We start from the raw sequence: 22,911 nt of genomic DNA, 5'->3' as shown, positions 1-22,911 counted from the left end.
TGTGTCGCTGTTCGATCTGACGGCTAGGGGATGTCCCCACTGGTCAATCAGACGGAAGGGTCCTGTCGGGCTGTCCGGTCCTGTGGGGTGACGAAACGCAGCCAAGGGTCCAAGAGCTTCTACGGCAACGGGAGACGGGAGAAGGCGCAGCCAGCACCTACATAGCAAGTTGATGGATCGTGATGAACCAGAGCCCGAAGAGCAAGCTGTTGAGCGTCATTCATACCCAACCACCACCTAATCCTCTTTCTCATCCCTGTGTTCTCAATCCCAAAGAGAACTTAATACCCACCTCCAGTCCCGGACTTCGGATATTGAAGCGGTCAGACACCATCCAACGCCAAATATCAACTTTACCAGCCATCAACAGCTTCAAGTGGGGTCGCCGAGCCCCCTGAATTGTGAGCTATGTCTGGCCTGTTTGTTGGCTCTTTGGCTGCCTCTTGTATCACCTCTTCTTGCTTTGTATCATCGTACAGACACAGCCTTTACACCCCTTCCTCTCGCTCGTTGTCCCGGGCTCACATTTTGCGCATCGTCTTGTATTCAACATGCCAGCAGCTGTCCATGGCACGCCATATCTCCCCGATGGAGCTCATCAAGGAGGCGGTGGCTTATCTGGCGCCGACCAGAAGATAAAGACACTGAGCCCCGCCGTTGCGGCTCATTTACAACGCATCTACAGCGCACACGCCGACACCGTGACTAAGGCCTGGCGCCAGGAGGACGTTTCCGTCTGGCTCAGGTGCTGTCAAGGTGACGACGAGGCCGAGCTTGCTCGAGACTTCCCGCTTCATCAGGACTGGGATTACGAGAGCTTTTTTCAGTATATCACTTCTTCAGCCGCCAACTCGATTGCGCCTCCGCGTTCCCAGGACCTCAGTTACCCGCTCTCAAGCTACTTCATCAGTTCCAGCCACAACACTTATCTGACAGGTAATCAGCTCTCCAGCGACTCGAGCGTCGATGCCTATAGGAACGTTTTGTTGCGCGGGTGCCGCTGCATCGAGGTGGACGTCTGGGATGGCTCGGACTCCGAGTCGGAGGATGACGATGGTGACGCCGAGTCTGTGACTTCGAGCAGTTCCAGCTCCAGCGATGATGCCTATGGCAGTGGTGAGGAGGGAATAGCGAGCAAGTTGAAGAGGAAAGCGAAGAGAAAGCTGCCTAGCTTTCTTGGTGGAAGGAAGAAGTCCAAGGACAAGAAAGTTCCGGAGCCCACCACAACAACGCCGCCGCCGCCGCCGCCTGCAGCAGCAACAACCACTGAGGCCGCCCCAGTAGGACTATCAGCCGAAACGAACCCCTTGGAGAGGTGCAAGAGCGGCGGCTCTGCCTCTTTATTCCAAACTCTCAGTAGGAAGAGCACCAAAGAGCCGCGAGTCCTGCACGGGTACACGCTAACTAAAGACATCACCTTCCGAGACGTGTGCGAGGCTATCAAGGACTACGGTTTTGCCACAACCGACTTGCCTCTGATCGTCAGTCTCGAGGTGCACTGCAGCGCTGAGCAGCAGGAAATGATGGTTGACATTATGAGGCAGATCTGGGGAGACTTGCTTCTTCCTGAGCCGGAGGAGGATGCCAAATATCTTCCCACTCCTGAAGAGCTGCGCGGCAAAATTCTCGTGAAGGTCAAGTACGCTCCACCCAACAATGAAGGGGGCTCGACGGGCTCGACGACCCCCGAGGAGCTGGACAACACCGCCGCCGCGGCTTCTGGAAGACTATCAGAAGAAGCGGGCCAACCGAAGCAGCGGGCGAAGAAACCGTCGAAGGTTATCTGGAGTTTGAGCAAGATGGGCATCTACACGCGCGGTGTGTCGTTCAAAAGTCTGATGCAGCCCGAGGCCAACATGCCGACGCACATCTTTTCGCTGTCGGAGAGTGGCGTGATGGATGTTCACAAGGAGAGTCGTAGCGCGCTCTTCGAGCATAACAAGCACTATCTGATGCGGGCGTACCCGTCTGGTATGCGTATCTTGTCATCAAACCTGGATCCGGCTGTGTTTTGGAGAAAGGGGATCCAGATTGTGGCGCTGAATTGGCAGAATTGGGATGAGGGCATGATGCTGAATGAGGGCATGTTTGCTGGGACGGGCGGTTATGTGCTCAAACCTGCTGGTACGTCCACTTAGTCCACTCCTCTTTAGGCAAGACAAAAACGCTAACAAGACCCGACCTAGGCTACCGCTGCGCCAAACTCACCGACTCTAATCCGTCCCCCTCCCCCTCACCCTTGGCCTCCGACACCCAAGCCGACGCCGTCCAGCACTACACCATGGATCTTACCATCAATGTTCTCGCTGCTCAATCGCTCCCCCTTCCCCCCGGAGACGACAACATCGACTCTTTCCGCCCTTACCTGAAAGTCGAACTACACGTGGAAGAGCCTGGAGAGCGGCACGGTACCGACGAGCTGCCGCAGGACGGCAAAGAAAAAGGGGGCGAGTACAAGGCCAAGACCAAATCTATAAAGGGAGGATGCGATCCGGATTGGGAGGGGAAGTTCGGTGCCCAGACAGAACTGAAATTTGAGAATATCCCTGGTGTAGTCCCGGAGCTCTCGTTTGTGAGGTTCTTGGTGCTGGATGATGAGATTGGAAGGGATTCGTTGGCGGCGTGGGCGTGCGTGAGGCTGGATCGGTTGAGGGAAGGGTATCGGTTTGTGCATCTTTTGGATGCGAAGGGGATGGAGAGTGATGGGGCTGTTTTGGTGAAGATAAGCAAGAAGTTGAGGTTGTAACTTTACTTGCTGTGCGGTACAGTGCGGTTTGTTTCGGTGTGGTTTGTGGGAGTGAAGGAAGTGAGGGAGTTAAAAGCATATGAAGCATATATAGCATGGAGCGTTAAGCGTGATCTTAGCCTTGTCATTCATATTTCTTGTGACAGTTGTGTTTAAACTGTCGAAGGTGGTATAAACTACTTTGCATAACACCATCGACACCAACAAACCACTGTTGTTATTGTTGTGTCCCAAAAGGGGCCCCCTTATTCCTGCCATTTCAGGACTTTGCCTGCCGGGAAAAGACCGACTTGCACCAGCCTCACCTTATCACTGCTCGGCAATCACTACTTACTAAAGCCACACCTCCATAATAAACATTTCGAACTGACTGGGATCCTGGCTTGCTGCGGCATTCGTCCGGAGCTTCGTTCGCAGTCAAGTTACCTATCATTCCCACTTTATCGAAGCCGTCACCAAGATCTTAGCTCCGGCAACTTCGCGACTGATTTAATAACCAACCACCACCACCACCACCACACCCAAATCCAAACTTCAAACTCCAAAACTCTATACAAAAAAAATCGCAACCATGTCCGACTCAACCTCCGAGACCGTCAAGAAGGCTATCATCAAGCAGGTTCTCATCGAGTCCCAGAGCGCCAATGCGCGGACTTTGATGGAGGTACGTACCTCTCTCTCTCTCTCTCTCTCTCTGTCTTTCCGTTTTCTCTCTTTTGCTCTCTCTCTCTCTCTCTCTCTCTCTCAAAACCGCCAACCAACTAACCGGGCCTTCAATGTAAAAAAAAAAACAGAAAATCGGCGAAAACTGCTTCACCTCGTGCGTCCCCAAGCCCGGCTCCTCCCTCTCCAACAGCGAGAAGACGTGCGTGACCCAGTGCACCGAAAAGTACATGGCGGCGTGGAACGTGGTCAACACGACTTATCTGCGGAGGATACAGCAGGAGATGGGCAACCAGTAGAGAGGGAGGAGTAAGTAGTAGTACCTAGGACGAAGGCACATCGATGAGTTGCTTCTTTGGGGGTCTTGGGGGGGAAGACGAAAAAAAAAAGCATTATGGAGGGAGGGATGGGGCAGGGAGGGGAAAAAAAAAAGAAAAAAAAGTATATGCGACTTCGACTTAGTGCGACTGCGACTGCGACTGCGACTGCGACTGCGACTCCGACTGCTGCCGCGACTGTCGACTGGCATGCGATGAATGATTCGGATGCCGATTCCGTATCGTACACGAACAGATCGGGTTCAAACACGACCTTATTGTTTGAAGGACATTATAGAAGATATCAAGGGTTCTTGATGGCGGCAGTGGTGTCAAGACCTTCGCATTGGGCATTAGCACAGGGTCCGGTCACGGCTGAGGGTTGGAAATGTTAAGATGCAGGAGGCTGGAGAAGCGCAAAGCAAGGAAAGAACGCAAGGAGGGAAAAATCAGCGAGCGGCGGCTGTTTGGTTAGGGAGATGGAGGTGACATCGTTTTCCGTACCATATGTGTACGTGTGTATCAACATCAGCGCAATCACGGGCAAGGGAATGGTATGGGTAGACAGGGAAAGGAACGGGGCCCAGTGCTTTTTATAGACGTTGGAAAAGTGGCATTCTTTATTTTTCCTTGTCCTGGCATATGCTTTTACTGGGAACTGATGTGATCAGTTTGACCAGGTTCCCAAAAAGAAAAGGGTATCTCATGTCAACAACAACCACTGAAAATGAACAACTTGAAAGATAACAAAACCGAGCTGTTAAAAACAGAACTACGGCGCACCACCCTCCTCCAGCCCCTTCTTCTTCGCCTCTTCGGCCGCCCTCTTTCTCGCCAGGTACCGCTCCTTCGCGCTCGAGATATCCGCCTCCGTCTTCCTGCTCTTGGACACCAGCTCAACCTTCTTCCTCTCTTCTTCTTCCTCCTCTCTCGCCCGCTTAAGCCTCTCCTCAAGCTGAGCCTCCAGCATGCGCGTCTGCCTTTCCCGCATTGCCTGCTTGCTGCCACCCTGGAACACGCCCTTAGCTGGTCCGCTTGCCCCAGCAGGCTTTGCGGCCTGTCGAGCCTTCTCTTGTTGGTGTTCCACCTTCTTCTTAGGCGCCACGTTTAGACCACCCTTGAGCAGCTGTCGTTTGTCGACCACCTCACCGTCATCATTGATAATCACATTTCCGCCCATGGCGTTAATCTCTTTTGCCCTTTCTGTCGCCGACTTTTCCGCGTCCGGGTCTTCTTCTCCCTCATTCTTCTGCTGTGCTGCCTCTCCAGGCCCAGCCTTAACCCGCTCCTCAACAGCCTTCATCTTGGCCGCATGCTCCTGCTCCTCCTTCTCCAGCATCTGCTTATAAAAGTCTGTCAAGCCCTTATTCTTGTTCTTTTTGGCCTCTTCCTCCTCCCTCTTCTTTTCTTCTTCCTCTAGTCGTCGGTTTTCTTCCTGCTGGCGCTTGTACGCCTCTGTGACGAATTTTTCTTTGTCGGCAAACGCGTCCCCCTCGGCCTCGCGCTCCCGTTTTAGTCGTTTTTCTTCGGCGATGGCCCGGTCGCGCTCGCGCGTCTCGGCGGCCTTTTGTAAAGCATCAAAGTAGCGCGGCCGCTTACCTTCCTTGCTGTCGGCTTCTTTCTCTTGCTTCTTGGGCGCCTTGAGGGAATCGTAGACGGCGTCGTAGTCGTAGATGGAGGGGTCGGCGGTGGCGGCAGCCTGAGCGTATTTACGCGATTCGAGGGCGGAGGAGAGGTCGCCAAATTGAGCGGCGGCGGCGACGGGAGGAGGTGCTTTCTTGTTTGATGATGATGATGATGATGTTGTTGTTGTTGCCGATATAGGCGGTGGTGGTTGTGGTAGTCCCTTTGATTTCTTTTTTGATTTGCGGTCCTCGTCTACTGCCTCTAGGGGTGTGCTCGTGTTGTCGTCGAAACCGTCCAATTCGGCAATTTCAACGGCGGCGATGGGCTTGGGCTGGCCATCACCGGCTGTCGTGTCTTCGTCATCGTCATCGCCGCCGAAGGTCGTGGGCTTCCTCTTGGCCGGCGCTGGTTTCGAGGAGGCGGCAGCCTTTTTCAGTCCAAAAGAGAAGCCCACCATGATGATTTTCTTTGGTGGATTGATTGGCCAATTTGAAATACAATTAGTGAAATAATTCAGAAAGAGAAGGTTGGTTGTCCTTGGGATAATTGGAGTGGCGGCAACTACACTACACTGCAGTGCAGTCGGGTGCACTTACACTAAAGTGAAGAATAAGTGGGTCACGTCACCAGCCACGGATCGCTTATCGTTTATCGATCATTCGCATGGTGTTCCTTTTCCCGGCCGGCAAAGCGCCTTGGGCTAGTGTTCGATAGGAACTGAAAATATGGCATTCTTACCTTTCCTGACAAAATGTCGAAAATTACGCTAATTCAAGGTCTGTGCTCATGCCCGTGCACGGTATCCACCAGAAGGTAGCTTCGTCGACGAAGGCTACTGTGTGTTGGGGGTTTTGAGCCCAAATTCTGTACCCGAATACTTTGTACCAGGCTCCATATAATCACGTGCGCCTGTAAGTAACGAAAAGATGGCCATTTTTTCATGAAACTGACGGTAAATTTCGTAACTGACCACTGACGGGTCAGACAGATGGATCACTACCTTGGGCTTAGTTTCCAGGAGCTCAAAGTCCCCTTTGCTGTGTCAATGTTAAATCCGTAACTCATCATCATCCACTGATTGCAGGCCCCCAAGATCCCTGTCATAGAAGCCGAAGGGTCCAGCAAAGCTTCTGTTGGAATCTAGCCGAGCAAGGGTAAAAGATCGTTAACTTTGTGATAAGTAGGTATACAATTACATTGTTGTTTCAACCTATTTGTTGGTAAACAAAATGGCCAGGAATGGAAGGAAATGTACCTACGGTACGGTTATCAACACTGATACTAGAGGTAATTGCCTGAGTCCTACCACTGCCAGCCTTCGTTGCATCGTTAGAGGTAGGTACCTAGGCGATGTGTCGCATGCTCACTGCCAAGTTGCCCCGGATTTCTGCTCTCGGACGCTGCACGGTCTCGCCGTGGTGGCCCCCTCTGTTTCCGGCCTGGGCTTCGAAAAGGCCAGCTAACCTGAGGTTTAACAGTTCGTGGTTGGTTCAACAACCGCATCAAGAACCACAAACCAGCGGCACGAAGCGACACCACTTCGGCTCAAGTTCCGAAACGACATTATCTGAATACCTTCTGCACGCTCATTCATTTCCCCCCTCCCCTTTTCCAACAATTCAGTTCCTTCGTTTTCTTCAGTCCCATCTCTTGTGCATTTTCCCCCTTGCGGGCTTCAATCAACAACAACAACAACAACAATACTATCGCTACGCCTCCTCTTCCTCCTTTCTTCTTCTCCCCCTTCTTCTTTTTCTTCTTCCTCCCCCTCCCCCTTCTTGCCTCCTCCTCCCAAAGCAGATCCGCCGCATCGTTAGGTTAGGTTTCTGGGCATCATGATGTTGTTGACGTCGGCACTGTCGGCCTTGTGGCTGGCCACGGCGGCACACGGTGCTGTGCAGCAAGATGCAGAGGGCAACGTGAAGAGCATTGGAGTGAGTTCCGGAAGCTCTGCCTCGCGCCATTCTGCGCATGGTACTAACGCTTTCTTCCAACAGCTCAGGACGCATAGCTTGAACCAGGTATGCGCACATGATCTCTCCGCATCCCACGAGGGACTTGGGACTTGTCTCGACCATGACTGACGCCGTGTTATTCACAACCTACAGCCATACTTGGACTCAGACACGCAAAGTCGGTGGTATGACTTTGGAGGAGACACCATTATCCGTACAGACCAGTGAGTTGCTCCCTCACAAAGCCGTCCAACGTCGCCAAGGAAGACATCGCTAACGGTACTTCTTCCCAAGGTACATTCGTCTCACATCCGACCGGCCGTCGCAGATGGGCAACCTTTGGTCCAAGGTGCCCTTGACAGCAACCAACTGGGAAATCGAGGTCGAGTTCAAAATTTCCGGAAAGAACCAGCTCTATGGCGATGGGTTTGCCATGTGGCTCACCAAGGAGCGCGGGCGCGAGGGGCCTGTTTTCGGCAACCAGGACAAGTTCGAGGGTCTCGGCATCTTCTTCGACACGTACAAGAACAACCGGCCCGGCGTCGTCTTCCCCTACGTCATGGCCATGGTGGGCGACGGACGGACCTCCTACGACAAGGACACGGATGGCAAGAACCAGGAGCTGGCTGGCTGCTCGGCCCGCGGTATCAGGCACGCCAACGTGCCGACCAAGTTCAAGCTGTCGCACTTTCAGGACAAGTACCTGAAGCTCGAGCTGCAGTACAAGAACGAGGGCGAGTGGCTCCTCTGCTTCGAGACCAACCAGCCGCCCACGATTCCTCCCGTGGCCTACCTCGGCTTCACGGCCGAGACGGGCGAGCTTAGCGACAACCACGACATCATCTCGATCAACGCCAGGAACCTCTACACTACCGCACCGCCGACCAAGTCCACCCCTGGTAGTGGCAAGGGCAAGAAGGTGACGGATCAGCAAGCTGAGGGTAGCTGGACCTGGTTCCTGGTGAAGACGCTCTTCTTCTTCTTCGCGGTGGGAGGTGCCTATGTCGGATACACGGCGTACAGGACGAAGCAGCAGCGCAGCCATCGCTTTTAAGGGATATGACATTTGGGGATCATGATGGGATGGGATGATGGTGGTGGTGAATCGCGATACGCAATCGAGGAGAAGAGAAAGAAAAAAAAGAGAGGATGAGGATTCGCACATACAGTTTCTGCATTGGCGCGGGTGGCACGGACGGTCTATTTTCTTTTTTCTTGGTTTTTGGGTGTATTTCGAGCTTGCCCTTCTACAGAAGAGGCGGTATTCCGAGACGACTGCCCTTTACTCATTGCGACGGTCAAAATGGGACTTTTCTTACATCTCTGCCCTTGCCTGTCCCTGAGATATATAAGCCCTGATCCTGGAGGTGACTATAGAAAACCACATTTGTGTCCTCCGACGCACAGGGTTACTGCTTTTTTCCTAAACTGCCGACAAGCGGGATTCTACACAATTACCAGTGGGTATACCTAATGACAGAGCCAGGTAGTGTAGCCTCCCCCGAATACCAATGGTCGGTTTGAAAAGAGAATTGAAAAAAAATGAAATTGACATGACGGTTACATTTCCATATTTTGGGAGCTCGGGGTTGAGGGCCATTTCTGACGCCCCAAATTTGGACCTGGACACGAGTTCAAGGTGACGTGATTGGATGCCGAAGGCGATGACGATGCGATGGGCAACTCGACAAGTCTATCCAACAGGGACGATCCCTTCCAAAAGTTAGAGGAAACCCCACCTTTTACACCATCACCAGCGGCTCCTCAAGCCCCTCCAATGTCACTGGGATTCTACGAGGTCCCGCAGTGACTTCAACCACTGCTTCAGTTCCAGCTGTAAAGTTGGAAGTGTGTCCCCGCAGTCGCACCTACACAGCTTGTCCAGAGACGACCCAAACGGGCATCTGGGCTTGATACTTACTTGACATGTCCGCTGCTTGTTCAACTTGACTGAGCAGCCGAGGCGTCTGGCTTTATATCATGAGTGAACTGGGGTATATCGTCTCTGAGTGTATCGCTTCTCTTTGACGTCTTCGAAAGGAGATGGTTGGATTCGGCCAAGTGTACCAAAGTTTCCAACCAGTCTCTCTCGGGACGGGATCGTCTCCAGCAGGGGGAACTTAACCAGGGGCGCGCTCCACTTGGGAGACAAACAAGAAAAGCCAAAGGCAACGAAAGCAAAGAGCTTTGAACAGCATCGATTGATTCCCCCCTCGGGCCCCCGATTCAGCTACCAAATCGCAATTGGGGCGTGCGTGGCTCTATGTACTAGTGTACAAAGGCAGAGAGACGTCGCCCTATGTCAATAGGACAGGCGATCGATCCCAAGAGAGCGCACACGTCGTCCTGACCGTTCCCGTTCTTTGTCAACCGTCTTCTTGTTTTCTGTTGTCTTTGGTTGCCCCTCAATCTCGACATCCCTCTTTCTCAGCTCCTCCAATTCGACCGTACAACAACACGTAACAGCAACAGCTCAGCTTGTTTCTCGACAATTGACAGGGTTCCAGTTCAAAACATCTCACCCCAGTCTTACTACACTACACTGCACTCGGTCCCGCCTTACAAGGAAAAAGCAACCTGCAAGGTAGGGCAACGCTGAGTGACTTCACTACCTTACCTCCGGCTTCAATTCCTGACGTCGCCGTACCTCTCTCTCCGCCTTGCTCGTTTTTTGCTAGTCTTGACCACACCACACACACCACACCACACCACACCACACCACACTTCACCATAACACATACGCAACTACTCTATTCGCTTTCTGGCGTATTTCGACCTTCCATCCTCTCTCTCAGCTACACGCTAGCGCTCGCTGGGTAGTCCCGTCAAAGGTAGCAAAGGTTGTTGTCTGGTATGTGTTCCAACTGATATCCAAAATGTCAACCAAACCTAAGAAAGCACATGTCACTACACGCCCGGTTAATGAGGTCATGAGGTGTCGCTGGGAGATAGAAAGCACCGATACCGCAGCTGGAGTTGCACCGCGACTGCCTTGATCAGAGCGTTTGCCCTTGCACTCGTCGAGGTTGTCGTTCCCTATCTCTTGCTTCTGCCGGTGTTACCCAACCTCAAAGCTCAGAGCGAGCCGGGTCGTTCCCCATGCGCTGCAGCAGCCGCATGTGCCAATTGGCTTTTCTCCGTCCCATATTGAAGCTCCGTGTTTACTGATTGCCTTGCATTCATCCTGCAGTCGCGACAGCCCGCCGCCGCCGCCGCCTGCACCACTCCTGCCCGATTCTCTCCTCCGCGTGTCGGTTCCGGCTCCCGTCTCCAGCTCCCCAATTAGACGGCCCAGGTCTCGCTCGGCTGTCGACCAGGAAATAGGATTTGATGCCTCTGCCTAGCCTCGGTTTCCTCAAAAAGAAACGGACGAAGGAGGGCAATACGGACCCTTCTTCGACTAGCCACCCAACCAGCCCAGTCACCCCTACCTCGGCCTCGAGCCTCGACCGCAACTCCATCCAGAGCAGCATCGCCCGGATCTCGTCGCACTCGAGTGCGTCGCAGGCCACTTCCCAGTCAGTCGCGACCGGCACTACCACCATCGATACAACCCATATGCCCACTCTTCTGCCGCACGAAAACCCCGTCAACATGAATTCTGTCCCGGTCCAACAGCATGCCTACCCCCCTCAGCACACGCCTTCTCCTGGAGTAGCGGAGCAGCAGAACCTCCCGTCCATCTCCAACCTCATACACCAACCGCAATACGACCAACCTGCCACCTACAAACAGTCGTCTAGATACGTTCCATCTGTATCCCCAGCTAACGGCGGCCTGCCCGCGCCGCACACGCCCCAGCCGTCCATGCCTCAACCACAGCAAGCAACACTGCAGCCGCCGCATAATCACCATCAGCAGTCTCAAGCTCAGCAGCAGCAGCAGCAGCAGCAGCAGCAACAACCCCAACAGCAGCAGCAGCAACAACAGCAACAGCAACAGCAACTGCAGCCTCAGCCTAGTCAGCCCAGGGCCACCAAGGGCAAGTATTCGCTCGCCGACTTCGAGATATTGAGAACCCTCGGCACTGGTAGCTTCGGCAGAGTCCACCTGGTCCAGTCTCGGCATAACTCGCGCTTCTATGCCGTCAAGGTGCTGAAGAAGGCCCAAGTGGTCAAGATGAAGCAGGTCGAGCACACCAATGACGAAAGAAGAATGCTAGCGGAGGTCAAACACCCCTTCCTGATCACGCTATGGGGAACATTTCAGGATGCCAAGAATCTTTACATGGTGATGGATTTCGTAGAGGGCGGCGAGCTCTTCTCGTTGCTGAGGAAGTCCGGAGTAAGTTAGATGGGTTTGTTCGCCCATGGAGTATGTGCGGCTGACACGGATTCTACAGCGCTTTCCTAACCCCGTTGCCAAGTTCTACGCTGCAGAAGTCACCTTGGCCCTGGAGTACCTGCACTCGCGGGATATCATTTACAGAGATCTGAAGCCCGAGAACCTGCTTCTTGACCGCCACGGCCACCTCAAAATTACGGATTTCGGGTTCGCCAAGCGGGTTCCAGATAAGACGTGGACACTGTGTGGTACTCCAGACTACTTGGCACCAGAGGTTGTTTCCAACAAGGGTTACAACAAGTCGGTAGATTGGTAAGTACATTCATTCGGCAGCCTCTCCAACGGGCCACCAATTGCTTACATGAGTACCGCGCAGGTGGTCCCTGGGTATTTTGATTTACGAAATGCTTTGCGGTTACACGCCCTTCTGGGACGGCAGCTCCCCCATGAAGATCTACGAAAACATTCTCAAGGGCAAGGTCAGATACCCTCAGTGGGTCAACCCCGACGCGCAGGACTTGTTGGAGCGGTTGATCACGGCAGACCTGAGCAAGCGCCTTGGAAACCTGTACGGCGGACCGCAAGACGTCAAGTCACACCCTTGGTTTGCCGAGGTGACTTGGGACCGACTGGCAAGGAAAGATATCGACGCGCCGTATACTCCGCCAGTCAAGGCCGGAGCAGGAGACGCGAGCCAGTTCGACAGGTATCCTGAGGAGACTGAGCGGTATGGACAAGGAGGGCCAGATGAGTAAGTTATTGGTACCAAACGGCGATGCCGTATCTGGATGCTAACACAGATTAGGTACGGTCACTTGTTCCCGGACTTCTAAGCAGCTCGAACCTCGACGGCTGTGGGCTCGAATGGTGTATAATCAACTCGCCATCACCTGCACTGCGACATGGCCGATCAACTACGCAGAGGCCAGAGAATCGGCAAGACTAATGAATGGGCTTGTTAAACCAGCGGATTTCCGAACCGTGGCCGTTTCTGTACAAAACCCAATACGAAGCCAGAAGTATAGCAGCAGCAGCAGCAGTAGTGGATACATGTAGCATGCGTTATGAGACGAAAGAAATGGGCTCTTTGCCTTGGATATGCACAGTCAACGCAGGATGAGTCTGGACGGGAACTGGGTGCTGCAAAAGGGGTGGCCAGTTTTGCTTGCGTTTACCTTTTCAGGTTGTTATTGTGTCCCCCTATTTTTGTGTAAACAAATCATACGGATGGCGCCCTGGAACGGGTTTGATGGTCCAAGTGATGCAATGACTGGCAAGTGGCAGATAACATTAGAGTGAGGAGTATTTGGCCGTGTTTGGCTTATTACTGATGGGAAAATGAAAGAAGGAGAGAAATAACATTTACACCTGTGATTATTTGCGGTTCCAATGGCGGTGATCTTCAACTGCCATGGGGAAATAACCTTATTGAATCCCGAGGTGAGATGCCTCGATGATGGTCCCTGACACACTGCACCTCGACTTACACACATATAACAGTAAGTTCACAAAGGTCGCAGAAGCGCTTCGCGGGAAGATGCCATTGATTTTCTATAGTAAAGTAGCCATGGTATGTATACGCAAGTCATAACTTATGTAGCCGCCCCAATGCGCGAAGGTATCATAACTCATATCACGTCAAGGTACTCACAGTCCTTGATATGTTGTCCATCCCACAACTCCCTCCCCTTTCTTCAATCCAAAAATGGCAAATGGCTGTTAATCCATGGATTTCTCTTTCGTCACATCATCGTCGCTCGTTGTGATATGCCTTGATATGCCCAAGCCGCCTCCCGCTCCTCCTACTGTCATCAACTCTTGGCAACATTCCACGTCCTAGCCGTGCTCATCGTCCTCTTCCTCATCTCTGCCATGATCTTCTGCTCCATCGCATCGATGCCCTTCTCGATATCTTTATCTACTTCGGCGTACTCGGCTTCGCGCCTCTTGTCCCACAGGAGCCAGGTCACGACGATGACGAGCGTCACAGGGATGGTGATGGCAAAGTACACCCAGATGGTGGGGGAGACTGAACCACCACCGCCTCCACTTCCCCCAGAAGAAGAGGTTGTTGAATTGGTGTCACCCGCAGCGGACGACGACGACGACGACGACGACGAATCCCCCGAATCCTGGTTCTGAAAGTTGAAAAAGGTCATGGAAAAGACGGACGCCAGCAGTGTGGCGGGTAAGAATACCGCGCCCAAGAGGGAAATGGATTTCATAGAGGTTGCGTCCCGCTTGGCGGCGTGCGCCAGCTTGCGCTGGTCGACGGCCATTTGCAGACCCAGCTTGGACTCCTTCTGGGCGATGATGTTGTACAGCGCCGCGCGCTGGATGGACAGACGCTCGAGCGTGATGTGTGCGTAGCTCTCGATCCCCTTGAGTTTGGCTTGGAAGAAATCCAGGCGGGAGACGAAGCTCTCGTGCAGGGCTTTGAAGGCCTCTTTGCCGTAGGTTTCGGGACGGGATTCAGCGAGAGACCAAAAGCTATCGAGCGCGATGCCAAAACTGCGGACGATTTCTTGGTAGGCTTGCGGGCGTTTCCATAGGACTTGGGAGTGGCACTCGACCAGGTCGCGGTTGATCTGGTCCAAGTTGACCATGGTGTCTTTGATGTAGTTGGACTCTTCCTCGAGGATTTCTTGTCGCATGCTGACGGCGTGCTCGAGCCGGCGCAACCACTCGCGCGCTTCGCGCTGCTTCATGTCCGTCTTGATGGAGATGTCGTGAGACAAAACGATCATGGGGAGCAAAAAGGGGTGCATGGCTTGTGAGGCGCAGGCCAATAGGGTCTTGATGGAAACGTTGATGTCGGACGAGGGCGTGCCTTTGACGAAACCCGACGTGATGCCCGTGTTGAAGGAGTGCGAGAGCATCAGTTCCCAGCCGCGGGTTTTGCCCTTTTTCCGGACGTCGGATTTGCGGAAGATGATTTCTGTATTCAAAGGAACGGGCGGCTCGTTAGAACGTGAGTGGTATGATGGTATGATGGTGTGTGAGGGCTCGGGATGAGAGGGATACAGGGTGGGTTTGACATACGCAAGTGAGGATCTTTGTCGTCGTGGTCCAGAGCTGCCCAGAAAAAGGGGCCGACAACGCTGGTTCCTTCTATGGCTCGGTAAGGTAACCGCATGATCTCGACCATGCTTGAGTAGTCCTCGGGCTTTAGGGAAACGTGAAGAGGTGCAAAAGTTTCATTATCTTGCGCATCCTTTTGTACTCTGGACAGTTTGTTAGGCCAGTCCGGTTGCGTTTCATGTAATTCAGCTGCACCATGATACTCACATCAGACGAATTCCGTTTAAAAGTCGTACTCCTTCCTTCAACTCTCTAGGAGCAAAGACACCCTGGAAAGCGGAAATGTCAGCTTATTGCGATCAAAGCCCTCCAAATTCAGGATTGCTTCTTACCCGCCGACGCAAAAAATTATGAAACTCGACTCGTCGCTCATCAGGCCCGAATCGATGCTCCTCAATGGTGTTGAGACTTTCATCCTATGAGACCAACCACGTTAGATGTTGACTTTACTCATGTTCCCTCTCGAGTTCCCGTCCTTCGGTTTTATAACTCAACTCTTGAAACAAATCTTCCTCCTCACAGATCAGTTGCCGAATACACATCAGAGAGACAGCTCGTTCAACTTCACCCACCCAAGAGCCCTGCAACCCTTCTCCTTTATCTCCTCACATGATCTCAATACCTTTCACCGTATCAACTCCCCACCAAGACAAACACTCATCTTCTCGCCTTCTCTCCCATCCCGTTACACCACACCGAACCGCTGCCTCGTCCTTTCTCCCCCTTTTCCCCACTCTCACCACGATATATCCATCCCCGTGACTTCTCGTTCTCTTTTTGCTTACCGAATAATTGAAGATTTCTATCCATGAGGTAGTCTCCTCCACAAATGAGCACTGGTCGAGATACGTCTGAAACAGGTACTGATCCATGGCTGATTGGTCTTGATGATATCCTTGCCCCTTGAGTTTCAATGCCGTTGGTGTTACGAAGAAGAAGAAGAAGAAGCAGAAGGCTCGATAAATAGCTGGGGCTTGGTGATGATGAAGATTTCTCAAACCCGAATTCAGTACCGAGCCGCCGTGTGAGCTGGATGGGTGCCGTAGCCGGTATAAGCCTTGCGTGTCAATGAAGCTGCTTTAGCTTGGGCGAACCCGAAAGCGTGTGTATCTGTTTCGTCTTTTGTATATGTGATCGGTGCCCTCGCAAGTCGTGCCGGCCGGTGTCATATACTCTTCTTGTCTCAGTTTAAGTCGTCCAGTCTCATAAGGTCGTACGTTCGTAAAGTCTTTCTTCGTCAGCTTCGTAGTGGTGGAGGTGGCGGTGTTCGATGCAGTTCCCGTCTATAACCTTTAAATCATATACATTCTTGTAAAATGTCTTTGAAAACTCCGTCAGAAAGATACCGTGGATGTAATATATATGCCTAGGCTGAGACAAAGGCTCCCGACATAATATCACGACCGTCCCAGGAAGAAAAGTTGCATAAACGAAAAGGAAAAAAAAGACTGTTGGAAGTCTGAGCAAAGATGAAAAATGTAACAAAACTCAAGAAAAGAGAGGTAGCCAAATGGAAAGGCTGCTGCTTGGGTAAGGAACCCACAAGGTCACACACACCCCTGCGCTGAGCCCCAGCCTGCCCAATCCTTCGACAGCAACGTTCGAAGCTTTTCGTTCCTTTCCCGCTCCTTTCGCTACCGAATACCGACCCCCGATTTTCGATGGATGCCACTTATGTACTGCACTGCAGTGTATTTTGGCCGGTTTCTTTGGAGCTATAGCAGCACGTAAGCAGCAGCCGTTGCGGTGTAGCGTACCGGCTAGGTAGTATGGTAGGTAGCGGAGTAAAGAGAGGAGTACTTGAGCAAAAAAGAGCACATGAAAAAGAAGCTCTCCCCATCGAGCTAGAAACATGACGAGAAACCGGCACCGATACGAGACGTCTGGGCCCATTCCTTGCTAGAAACGTACCCGGCGTGATAGTGACGGCCCGCTCTGTCAGCATTCGTTCTCTTCGTTCGCTGGCTTTTTGATGGTGGCTGGGAAAGTGGAAAAGCACTTTGCATCGGCCATCGAACGGCTGTACACTAGGTAGTGCGCTAGAGATACATCAAGAAGGTACACTGCCTACGGTAAGCCTCCCCCAGCTTCACGATGCGCCAGCCAATCCACGGTTGGTTTTTTTGGTGGGATGGAGCCCCTGAAAAAAGGACCCCCTGTCGTTATAGGTACAATCAAGCTTTCCTCAAGTGGGGTGCCACGTCTTGTCTTGTGCCTCTTTCTTTGAGGCCGCTGTTGAGCCGAGTCTGTGGAATGATCTTCCTACAACTCGGTCGGCATTCTGAGGTTTTACAGACGTTGATCAACACCATGGCTCCAAGATTCGCGGTTCGAAAAACATCTGTGCAGTCTCTAACACTCGGGACTGAGCAAATTTTTGTAAAATCCACAGCCATCTTCAGGTTTTTGACCATACAGTGCCACCTCTTCTTATCACCTGTCTATGACGCCCGTAAACTCCATTCCATGGTACCTAGCTGTTTCGCACAACAACCATCCATATCTGTTGCACCCAGGAAAAACAAAACAAAGCAAAACGTATACATGTTCTATCCAGCCCTGCCTAAACCCCAAGGAATCACATGATGACAGAGAGACCAATCAGTACTGCCACAGCGCCTTGTGGTAGATGACCCTGGACCCCAGCATTTTGTACTCATAGTTCGTAATCCACGAATCGTTGGTCGACAGCTTCGCAAAGACGCTCGCTCCCTTCCAAACAACGACTTGTTCGTCCATCTCCCTCGCGCTCCTGCTCACCAAGATCCGCTCTGACAGGTCCGGACGACGTGCCTTGAGCTTCTCCTCAAGATAGGGCGCAAAGTGCGGGATCTTGGCACCACCACCAATAACCATGATGCTTCCCATCAGCTCCCTGACCTTCTTCTCATCACCCTTGGCGGCGTTCTGAATGCTGGTCATGATGGCGATGTCAAGAGGAACTACTGGCAGCACAGCGTCACGCTCTGCGGCCATTGACTTCGGAGTGCGCTGAATGGCCTCGGCTGGCATGCCGGGGACAGCTAATGTGTTGCTGCCGGCGCCAGTGCCATTGGGGGCCGCAGCGGCCCCACTCGTGGGGACTGGGGTAGTGCCATTCCGTCCACTGGGGGCGGGACTACCGCCGCCTGCTCCGAAGACGAACGGCGGTGGAACGGGAGTGCCGGTGCCCTCTCCAGGAGCAGGCGATGGCGCCTTTGATGTGCCAGGGGTTCCAGCCGCGGTGTCGCCGCGCGCCAAGAAATTGAATGACAGCGGCTTCTCCTTGCCAGGCGTAGCAAGATCATTCAACGCTCCCGCAAGGGTGTGTGCATTAAGGCTGGGAGCGATATGGGATAGGACGGCGAACTGGGCAGCTGATGTAGGGTCATCTGGGACTTCTACATCGTAGGCGTTATACGACCTCTCGATGAGCTTCCTCCTGCCTCTGAGCTTGGTGCTGTTGTCGAAGATGGAAGGGTCATAGAATCCCATAGGGGCCAGGATAACCTCATCGTAGAATTTGAACTGGTATTTGCGAGTGGGCTGGTTAGGGGCGCGCACGTGGAAATCGGAGTTCTGGACGGATATGTTGGCTTGTGATAGCGTGCAGTACTTGATCTTCAACTCTTCGGCTAACAAGAAGTCGTATCTTCGGCGTAGATTGATTTCCTGGTAGGGGAAGTTGTCGTAAAGCATCATCTTGATGAAAGTTTCGGTAACATCGTAACCGCCAAATTTCAGGTTGATGCGAGAGTCCTCGATGCACAGTCCATCCTCAACACAGGTGATGGACGTCTTTTGTGCGCCGACGTCGACAACACAGGCCTGTGTGTAGCCGGCACCGAATGAAGCCGCCATACTTTCTTGTATGAAGGAAATCTTGCTGAACTCGAACCACTCCACGCACAGGTGTAATATTTGCTCCACATACTTCTTGTCGTACAAATCTGGGATGACGAAGACGCAGCTATACTGCTTCCATTCGGTACTTCGCTTCAGACCCAAATCATAGCGTAAGGCGCGATCAAGTAGGGTTTCGATGTCGTTGAATAGATGGGCTTTTGTGGGATAGTCGTCTTCATTCATCCAGCCGTGCTGTATCGGCCACCATAGCTTGAATTTGGGGTTGGAATCGTCCGGAATGCGTAACGCCTGTTGTCCAATGAACACGGAAGCGTTCGAATCCGGGTCCTCCAGAGTCTTGACATCGGTCCAGTCTACTTGAAGGGGGTCATTGTGGGTAGAGATGACTTCCGCTTCTGTTCGGCGGTTGAAGTTGAGAACCAGATCTTTTGAGTTGGGGAGAACCTTGCGCCTGTTTGCGCGCATGTCGGTCTTGAGGTCGTTGCACATTTTTTGGTACTTCTTGGACCAGTCTTCGCCGTATTGCTGCTCATTTGTCCTAGCTTCGAACTGCCTCCTCGGTAGCGCTTCGTACATCTCCGACTCGGTCTGGGGGTACTTTGTCGCGAGGACCATAGGGATGGTTTTCGGAAGCGCGTCGCTCGCAAACCCGATTCTGAGGTTTTGACTTCCGGGGTGTATAACGATGACCTTGGACGGGTCGGCATAGGCTGTGGTGGTCGGCCCATCATCGCCCTGTAGCTCGTCGAGAGGGAGAGGCACTTCGCCATTGGTGTAGTTGAGGGCGCGATCGCGGTCCTTGGCACTTTGTACAAGCCGGTCTCTGTTCAGTTCACTCTGGAGTCTGAGCGAAAGGATCTGGTCATCCCGCTTCATGTAATCACTGCGAAGGCATTGTCAGCATGCTGGACTTTTTCGTTGGCGAGGAATAGGACGCGAAGTGAGGGTAGGATCCGTACGTGTAATAGTTCTTTTGGTTGATGGGAACGACGTCGGGCCAACTTGTCTGCTTCATGCCATTGTCGGTGCGCTCCAACCCTGACCGTGGCTATCAGTGACTGAACATAAAGAGGCATTGGTAGAAGAGCGAGAGCACCTACCTTCCCGAAGGAGGACGCGTTCGCTGACTTTCCCGACCATACTGAAATGTTGATGCCTCCCTAGATATGCCAATCGAGTGGTTTAGACGCGCGGTAGACCTATAGTCGAAAGATCACGCGCTTTGTTGATCTATTAACGCGGTGGCGGTCACGGTGTAGCGGGACGTTTTCCGCAAGTGCGCGCCAAGTGGAGGTGGTGATATTGATGATGCTGCTGTCGATGTACCGATTCCGTGTTTTGGTGTTGAGGTAAAGTGGGAGTTGCGGCGGTGCGGTCGGCCGGCCGGGAATGCTGATGGCGGACGTGGGCCTCGTCTGTGTTCTCTTGGTTCGCCTTGATTCGGACGGTTCAGTCCGATAAATTGGGGGTTGATTGAGTTTGGCGGCCGGTGCACTCAACACTACACGATAGACAAATGTTTTGGAAACCATCCACAGCGTTATTCGTCCTGCGAGGCTGGCCAGACATGCACTCCCCAGTCAAGGTACCCCGTTGTCCCTGGTCCGTCGTGGGGTTTCCAGTACCGCGCTAACGCAGTCCAGGTTTAGCTTCTTTGAAAGGCTGAGCAGGGGGGGTTCCAATGGAGCTGTTCGTGCCATTCCGGGCTGCGACCGCGGAGTGAGGTTCACCTCGACAGCACCGATGGACTTTTTTCGACTGCATTCACACTTGCAGCGTTCACTTGAATTTCGCTCCTTTTGCTCACACAATCTGCTTGCATATCCGAGCTTACCTGGATCACGACAAGTCTCGACTTCAGAAGTCAGAAACTGAGGCTGACATCCACATGTTGATCGTGCAACAGCCAGTGCATCAAGGCCGCATACAGACCGATGTTGAATCACGTTCTTTACTTTGAGGCTCGTCTCGAACAAACAAACAAAGGCCGCCGTTCAATACCTACCTCTAGTGGAAATCAACTTAGGCCAGCTGCAGTCAGCGCCCTTGCCGTGCAGTTAACCATTCGCGGCCGGCAATCGACCTTGACCTGCCAGCTGACAATGACGTCGTTTCCTGATCGGCATTGCTCACAGCAGCTTAACGACCGTTTCGCGAATCGCGAGTGTCTCGCGCAAGCGCATCTGTCCCTTTTGGCAAGTGTAATTAATGACCAGTCAGCAGGCAACGATACGATAATAAAGCGCAAACTGAGACAACTTACCTACACCTTAGAACGGCCACGTTACACATCTGGCGTTTATTCATATCTTTGGATAACCCCGCCCACGAGGAATCAAATGTACTAACATCTCACTACAACTGACATACTTTCACACCATCCAGTGATTCACTCGGCTTCATTGACCGCACATCCTGTTTACATTCTCACGATCTTAGGCATCAAGCCACTTGAAAATATGCCTCCGATAAACTTGCACATCCACAGCCCCATCAACGCAGCAAAAGCGTCTGATCCGCAGGACACCAAGACCGCAACTCCAGAGGGGCAGTCAAGCTCAGGAACGGTTCCCAACGCCAACCCCGATCCCCAACCCACCGGGACCGCCACTCTCAACCAGCCTACGCCCACCTACCTCATCTCCGACCGGACGCCTCCACCTCCCCAGCCCGGAGCAGTCCCGAGTCTTCCCGCCCAAACCGCGGGGACTGGCACAGCAACCACCCAAGGGCAAGACGTCGAATACGCCCATCTCCCCCCGCAACCGTCATCTCAGTACTACCCAGGAAATCCGGCAGCACCAGCACCACCTGGCCCAATAACCAGTCCACCGCACCAAATGTCCATCCCCCCACCAACCGCTTCTTACCACTACTCCCAACACGGAACGTCTACCACCACCACCATCCCACCCCCTCCCACGAGAACCCTTCCGACCTATCTCCCTGCTGGTGCTTCCCCAACTGAGCTTGGACTTGGACCCAGACCTGGAGCTGGATCTGGATCCGGAGGAGGAGACCTCTCTCACCCTCCCGGGTACCAACAAGATGCCATGGCGTCGGATATGAACCAGGCGCAGCGTGCAGCGCACGAATATGCTGCTTCTCAAGGAGGTCACGGTCACGGTCACGGTGGTGATGACGACGACGAAGGGGTCTGGAACTCGGCGAAGAAATGGATTCAGGATGCTGGGGCGAAGGTGGCGGAGGCGGAGAGTGAGGTATGGAAGAGGATCAATAACCAGAAGTAATGAGGGATGGGGCCTGCTATACAATACTCGGTGGGGGCCCGGACATTGTAGTGTCCGTGACTCGGTGGAGAAGGGGAAAGTGGAGGTTTCGAGTCTGTTGAGGTGAGGGTGTGTGGCGTCGGGAGTGTTCGGGACTGGAATGACATGTTCGTCGACCTGGTTGTTTCAAGATAGACCGAAAGATGGAGATTTTCTCTGATAGGTAGGAATTGGGAAATAGTATTCCATATTGAATAATAACTTCTGCTGTTCACATGCGGCATGAGATTGTTGAATGTGATGAGGGGAAAATGGCCAAGAGAGACACTTCGTTGTGCATCGTTGCATTCGGGTACTCGACATAATGGCTGGAAGTCAAGGCGTGGCCAATTCATGTCAATTGTCGCCAACAGGACTAATTGGAAGACTTAATAATTGTTGAACAATAACCGTGGCCCCGAAATTTGCTTCCAGCATCCATGTGACCATCGATGTCCAAAGCCCTGTCCTTGAACGCATACTTTTATTCGATTTGGGGATAACGCATGACAGACAGCAATAACAAGAGAGTGTAAAGAGAAAAGTAAATGCAGAGCAGTTACGTCGAGGGAAGAAAAAAAAACAAGAAAAACAGAAAAAAAAAAAATCGAGAAAAAGTAGTGAGTGGCTGTACAGCTGTGGATTGAACGCGCGGGTTCGGGAGAAAGAAGGAGGAGCGGAAGGGAGGAACGTAAAGGAGCGGGCGACAACCGTAACTGCCAGCTACGCCATCCAACCAGCTTGCCACGGAAGTGATGACGGGGGAAAAAGACACATATACCCTCCTGCAGGTGCTAGGTCATGGGCTATGCCCTCTAGGTCACAGGCCCAGTTATTGAAAAGTTGGGATAAAGAACGGGCGGGAGGGCAGCATCGAGAGGTCTGTGTCCAGATATAGGTACGTAGTCATCACTTGGAAACTGGTCAACTAACTGCACTGAAACTGGGTCGTAATAGGAGGGCATTACATCAAGATAAGCATGGGATCCAGCTTCCCTTTATCAAATGCTCGTTCGAGTCTTGCTTATGAAAGCTTTGAGAAGGCTATTTAACCTCTTACTTCTTCCATGAGCTACACAGCTCTTTTACGCAGATACCAAGAAACATCACACTTGTCCAGACGG

The 22,911-nt window shown here is 52.7% G+C and overlaps 8 protein-coding genes across 8 annotated transcripts; 5 read left to right on the top strand and 3 right to left on the bottom strand.

The window, feature by feature from the left end:
• The first annotated feature begins 30 nt into the window (after positions 1-30).
• plc-1 (phospholipase C-1) lies at positions 31-3,289 on the top strand. The gene is made up of 2 exons (XM_958003.3): positions 31-2,124; positions 2,187-3,289. Exons 1-2 carry the CDS (start codon positions 552-554, stop codon positions 2,744-2,746), a joined length of 2,133 nt encoding a protein of 710 aa, XP_963096.3. The 5' UTR covers positions 31-551; the 3' UTR covers positions 2,747-3,289.
• Positions 3,290-3,317: 28 nt separating this feature from the next.
• Positions 3,318-4,348, top strand: tim13 (translocase of inner mitochondrial membrane, subunit 13; the record flags this gene model as incomplete). The annotated part of the gene is made up of 2 exons (XM_958002.2): positions 3,318-3,410; positions 3,541-4,348. 2 exons carry the CDS (start codon positions 3,318-3,320, stop codon positions 3,706-3,708), a joined length of 261 nt encoding a protein of 86 aa, XP_963095.1. The 3' UTR covers positions 3,709-4,348.
• On the bottom strand, positions 4,293-5,903 carry NCU06243 (hypothetical protein). The gene has a single exon (XM_958001.2). The coding sequence runs from the start codon at positions 5,807-5,809 to the stop codon at positions 4,499-4,501; it is 1,311 nt and encodes a 436-aa protein (XP_963094.1). The 5' UTR covers positions 5,810-5,903; the 3' UTR covers positions 4,293-4,498.
• Positions 5,904-6,772: 869 nt separating this feature from the next.
• Positions 6,773-8,864, top strand: NCU06242 (lectin family integral membrane protein). Its single transcript, XM_958000.3, has 4 exons — positions 6,773-7,286; positions 7,350-7,373; positions 7,461-7,531; positions 7,602-8,864. The coding sequence occupies exons 1-4, from the start codon at positions 7,188-7,190 to the stop codon at positions 8,359-8,361; spliced, it is 954 nt and encodes a 317-aa protein (XP_963093.2). The 5' UTR covers positions 6,773-7,187; the 3' UTR covers positions 8,362-8,864.
• Positions 8,865-9,477: 613 nt separating this feature from the next.
• On the top strand, positions 9,478-13,058 carry pkac-1 (protein kinase A catalytic subunit-1). Its single transcript, XM_957998.2, has 5 exons — positions 9,478-10,158; positions 10,498-11,591; positions 11,650-11,903; positions 11,968-12,342; positions 12,397-13,058. Exons 2-5 carry the CDS (start codon positions 10,638-10,640, stop codon positions 12,422-12,424), a joined length of 1,611 nt encoding a protein of 536 aa, XP_963091.1. The 5' UTR covers positions 9,478-10,158; positions 10,498-10,637; the 3' UTR covers positions 12,425-13,058.
• Positions 13,059-13,119: 61 nt separating this feature from the next.
• Positions 13,120-16,532, bottom strand: NCU06239 (hypothetical protein). The gene is made up of 5 exons (XM_957997.3): positions 15,458-16,532; positions 15,005-15,088; positions 14,880-14,941; positions 14,634-14,815; positions 13,120-14,529 (listed from the first exon to the last, which is right to left on the bottom strand). The coding sequence occupies exons 1-5, from the start codon at positions 15,542-15,544 to the stop codon at positions 13,403-13,405; spliced, it is 1,542 nt and encodes a 513-aa protein (XP_963090.2). The 5' UTR covers positions 15,545-16,532; the 3' UTR covers positions 13,120-13,402.
• A 358-nt stretch (positions 16,533-16,890) lies between these two features.
• Positions 16,891-20,747, bottom strand: arp-8 (actin-related protein-8). The gene is made up of 4 exons (XM_957996.2): positions 20,353-20,747; positions 19,619-20,147; positions 19,478-19,556; positions 16,891-19,401 (listed from the first exon to the last, which is right to left on the bottom strand). The coding sequence occupies exons 2-4, from the start codon at positions 19,656-19,658 to the stop codon at positions 17,274-17,276; spliced, it is 2,247 nt and encodes a 748-aa protein (XP_963089.1). The 5' UTR covers positions 19,659-20,147; positions 20,353-20,747; the 3' UTR covers positions 16,891-17,273.
• Positions 20,386-22,156, top strand: NCU06237 (hypothetical protein). Its single transcript, XM_957995.2, has one exon. The coding sequence runs from the start codon at positions 20,978-20,980 to the stop codon at positions 21,767-21,769; it is 792 nt and encodes a 263-aa protein (XP_963088.1). The 5' UTR covers positions 20,386-20,977; the 3' UTR covers positions 21,770-22,156.
• The last annotated feature ends 755 nt before the right edge of the window (positions 22,157-22,911 follow it).

Source organism: Neurospora crassa, linkage group III (assembly GCF_000182925.2).
Source record: "Neurospora crassa OR74A linkage group III, whole genome shotgun sequence".
In the NCBI taxonomy this organism is placed as follows: Eukaryota; Fungi; Ascomycota; class Sordariomycetes; order Sordariales; family Sordariaceae; genus Neurospora; species Neurospora crassa.
This window is presented reverse-complemented; position numbering and strand designations above follow the sequence as displayed.

Coding starts and splice junctions, on each gene's coding strand:
- plc-1 (XM_958003.3), top strand. CDS start 552: ATGCCAGCAGCTGTCCATGGCACGCCATATCTCCCCGATGGAGCTCAT. Junction 2,125..2,186: donor TTATGTGCTCAAACCTGCTG/GTACGTCCACTT, acceptor GACCCGACCTAG/GCTACCGCTGCGCCAAACTC.
- NCU06243 (XM_958001.2), bottom strand. CDS start 5,809: ATGGTGGGCTTCTCTTTTGGACTGAAAAAGGCTGCCGCCTCCTCGAAA.
- NCU06242 (XM_958000.3), top strand. CDS start 7,188: ATGATGTTGTTGACGTCGGCACTGTCGGCCTTGTGGCTGGCCACGGCG. Junction 7,287..7,349: donor GCAACGTGAAGAGCATTGGA/GTGAGTTCCGGA, acceptor TTCTTCCAACAG/CTCAGGACGCATAGCTTGAA. Junction 7,532..7,601: donor ACCATTATCCGTACAGACCA/GTGAGTTGCTCC, acceptor CTTCTTCCCAAG/GTACATTCGTCTCACATCCG.
- pkac-1 (XM_957998.2), top strand. CDS start 10,638: ATGCCTCTGCCTAGCCTCGGTTTCCTCAAAAAGAAACGGACGAAGGAG. Junction 11,592..11,649: donor CGTTGCTGAGGAAGTCCGGA/GTAAGTTAGATG, acceptor CGGATTCTACAG/CGCTTTCCTAACCCCGTTGC. Junction 11,904..11,967: donor TACAACAAGTCGGTAGATTG/GTAAGTACATTC, acceptor AGTACCGCGCAG/GTGGTCCCTGGGTATTTTGA.
- NCU06239 (XM_957997.3), bottom strand. CDS start 15,544: ATGGATCAGTACCTGTTTCAGACGTATCTCGACCAGTGCTCATTTGTG. Junction 14,942..15,004: donor ATAATTTTTTGCGTCGGCGG/GTAAGAAGCAAT, acceptor TCCGCTTTCCAG/GGTGTCTTTGCTCCTAGAGA. Junction 14,530..14,633: donor CGACAAAGATCCTCACTTGC/GTATGTCAAACC, acceptor CTTTGAATACAG/AAATCATCTTCCGCAAATCC.
- arp-8 (XM_957996.2), bottom strand. CDS start 19,658: ATGGTCGGGAAAGTCAGCGAACGCGTCCTCCTTCGGGAAG. Junction 19,557..19,618: donor ACGCGTCCTCCTTCGGGAAG/GTAGGTGCTCTC, acceptor AGCCACGGTCAG/GGTTGGAGCGCACCGACAAT. Junction 19,402..19,477: donor AACCAAAAGAACTATTACAC/GTACGGATCCTA, acceptor ATGCCTTCGCAG/TGATTACATGAAGCGGGATG.
- NCU06237 (XM_957995.2), top strand. CDS start 20,978: ATGCCTCCGATAAACTTGCACATCCACAGCCCCATCAACGCAGCAAAA.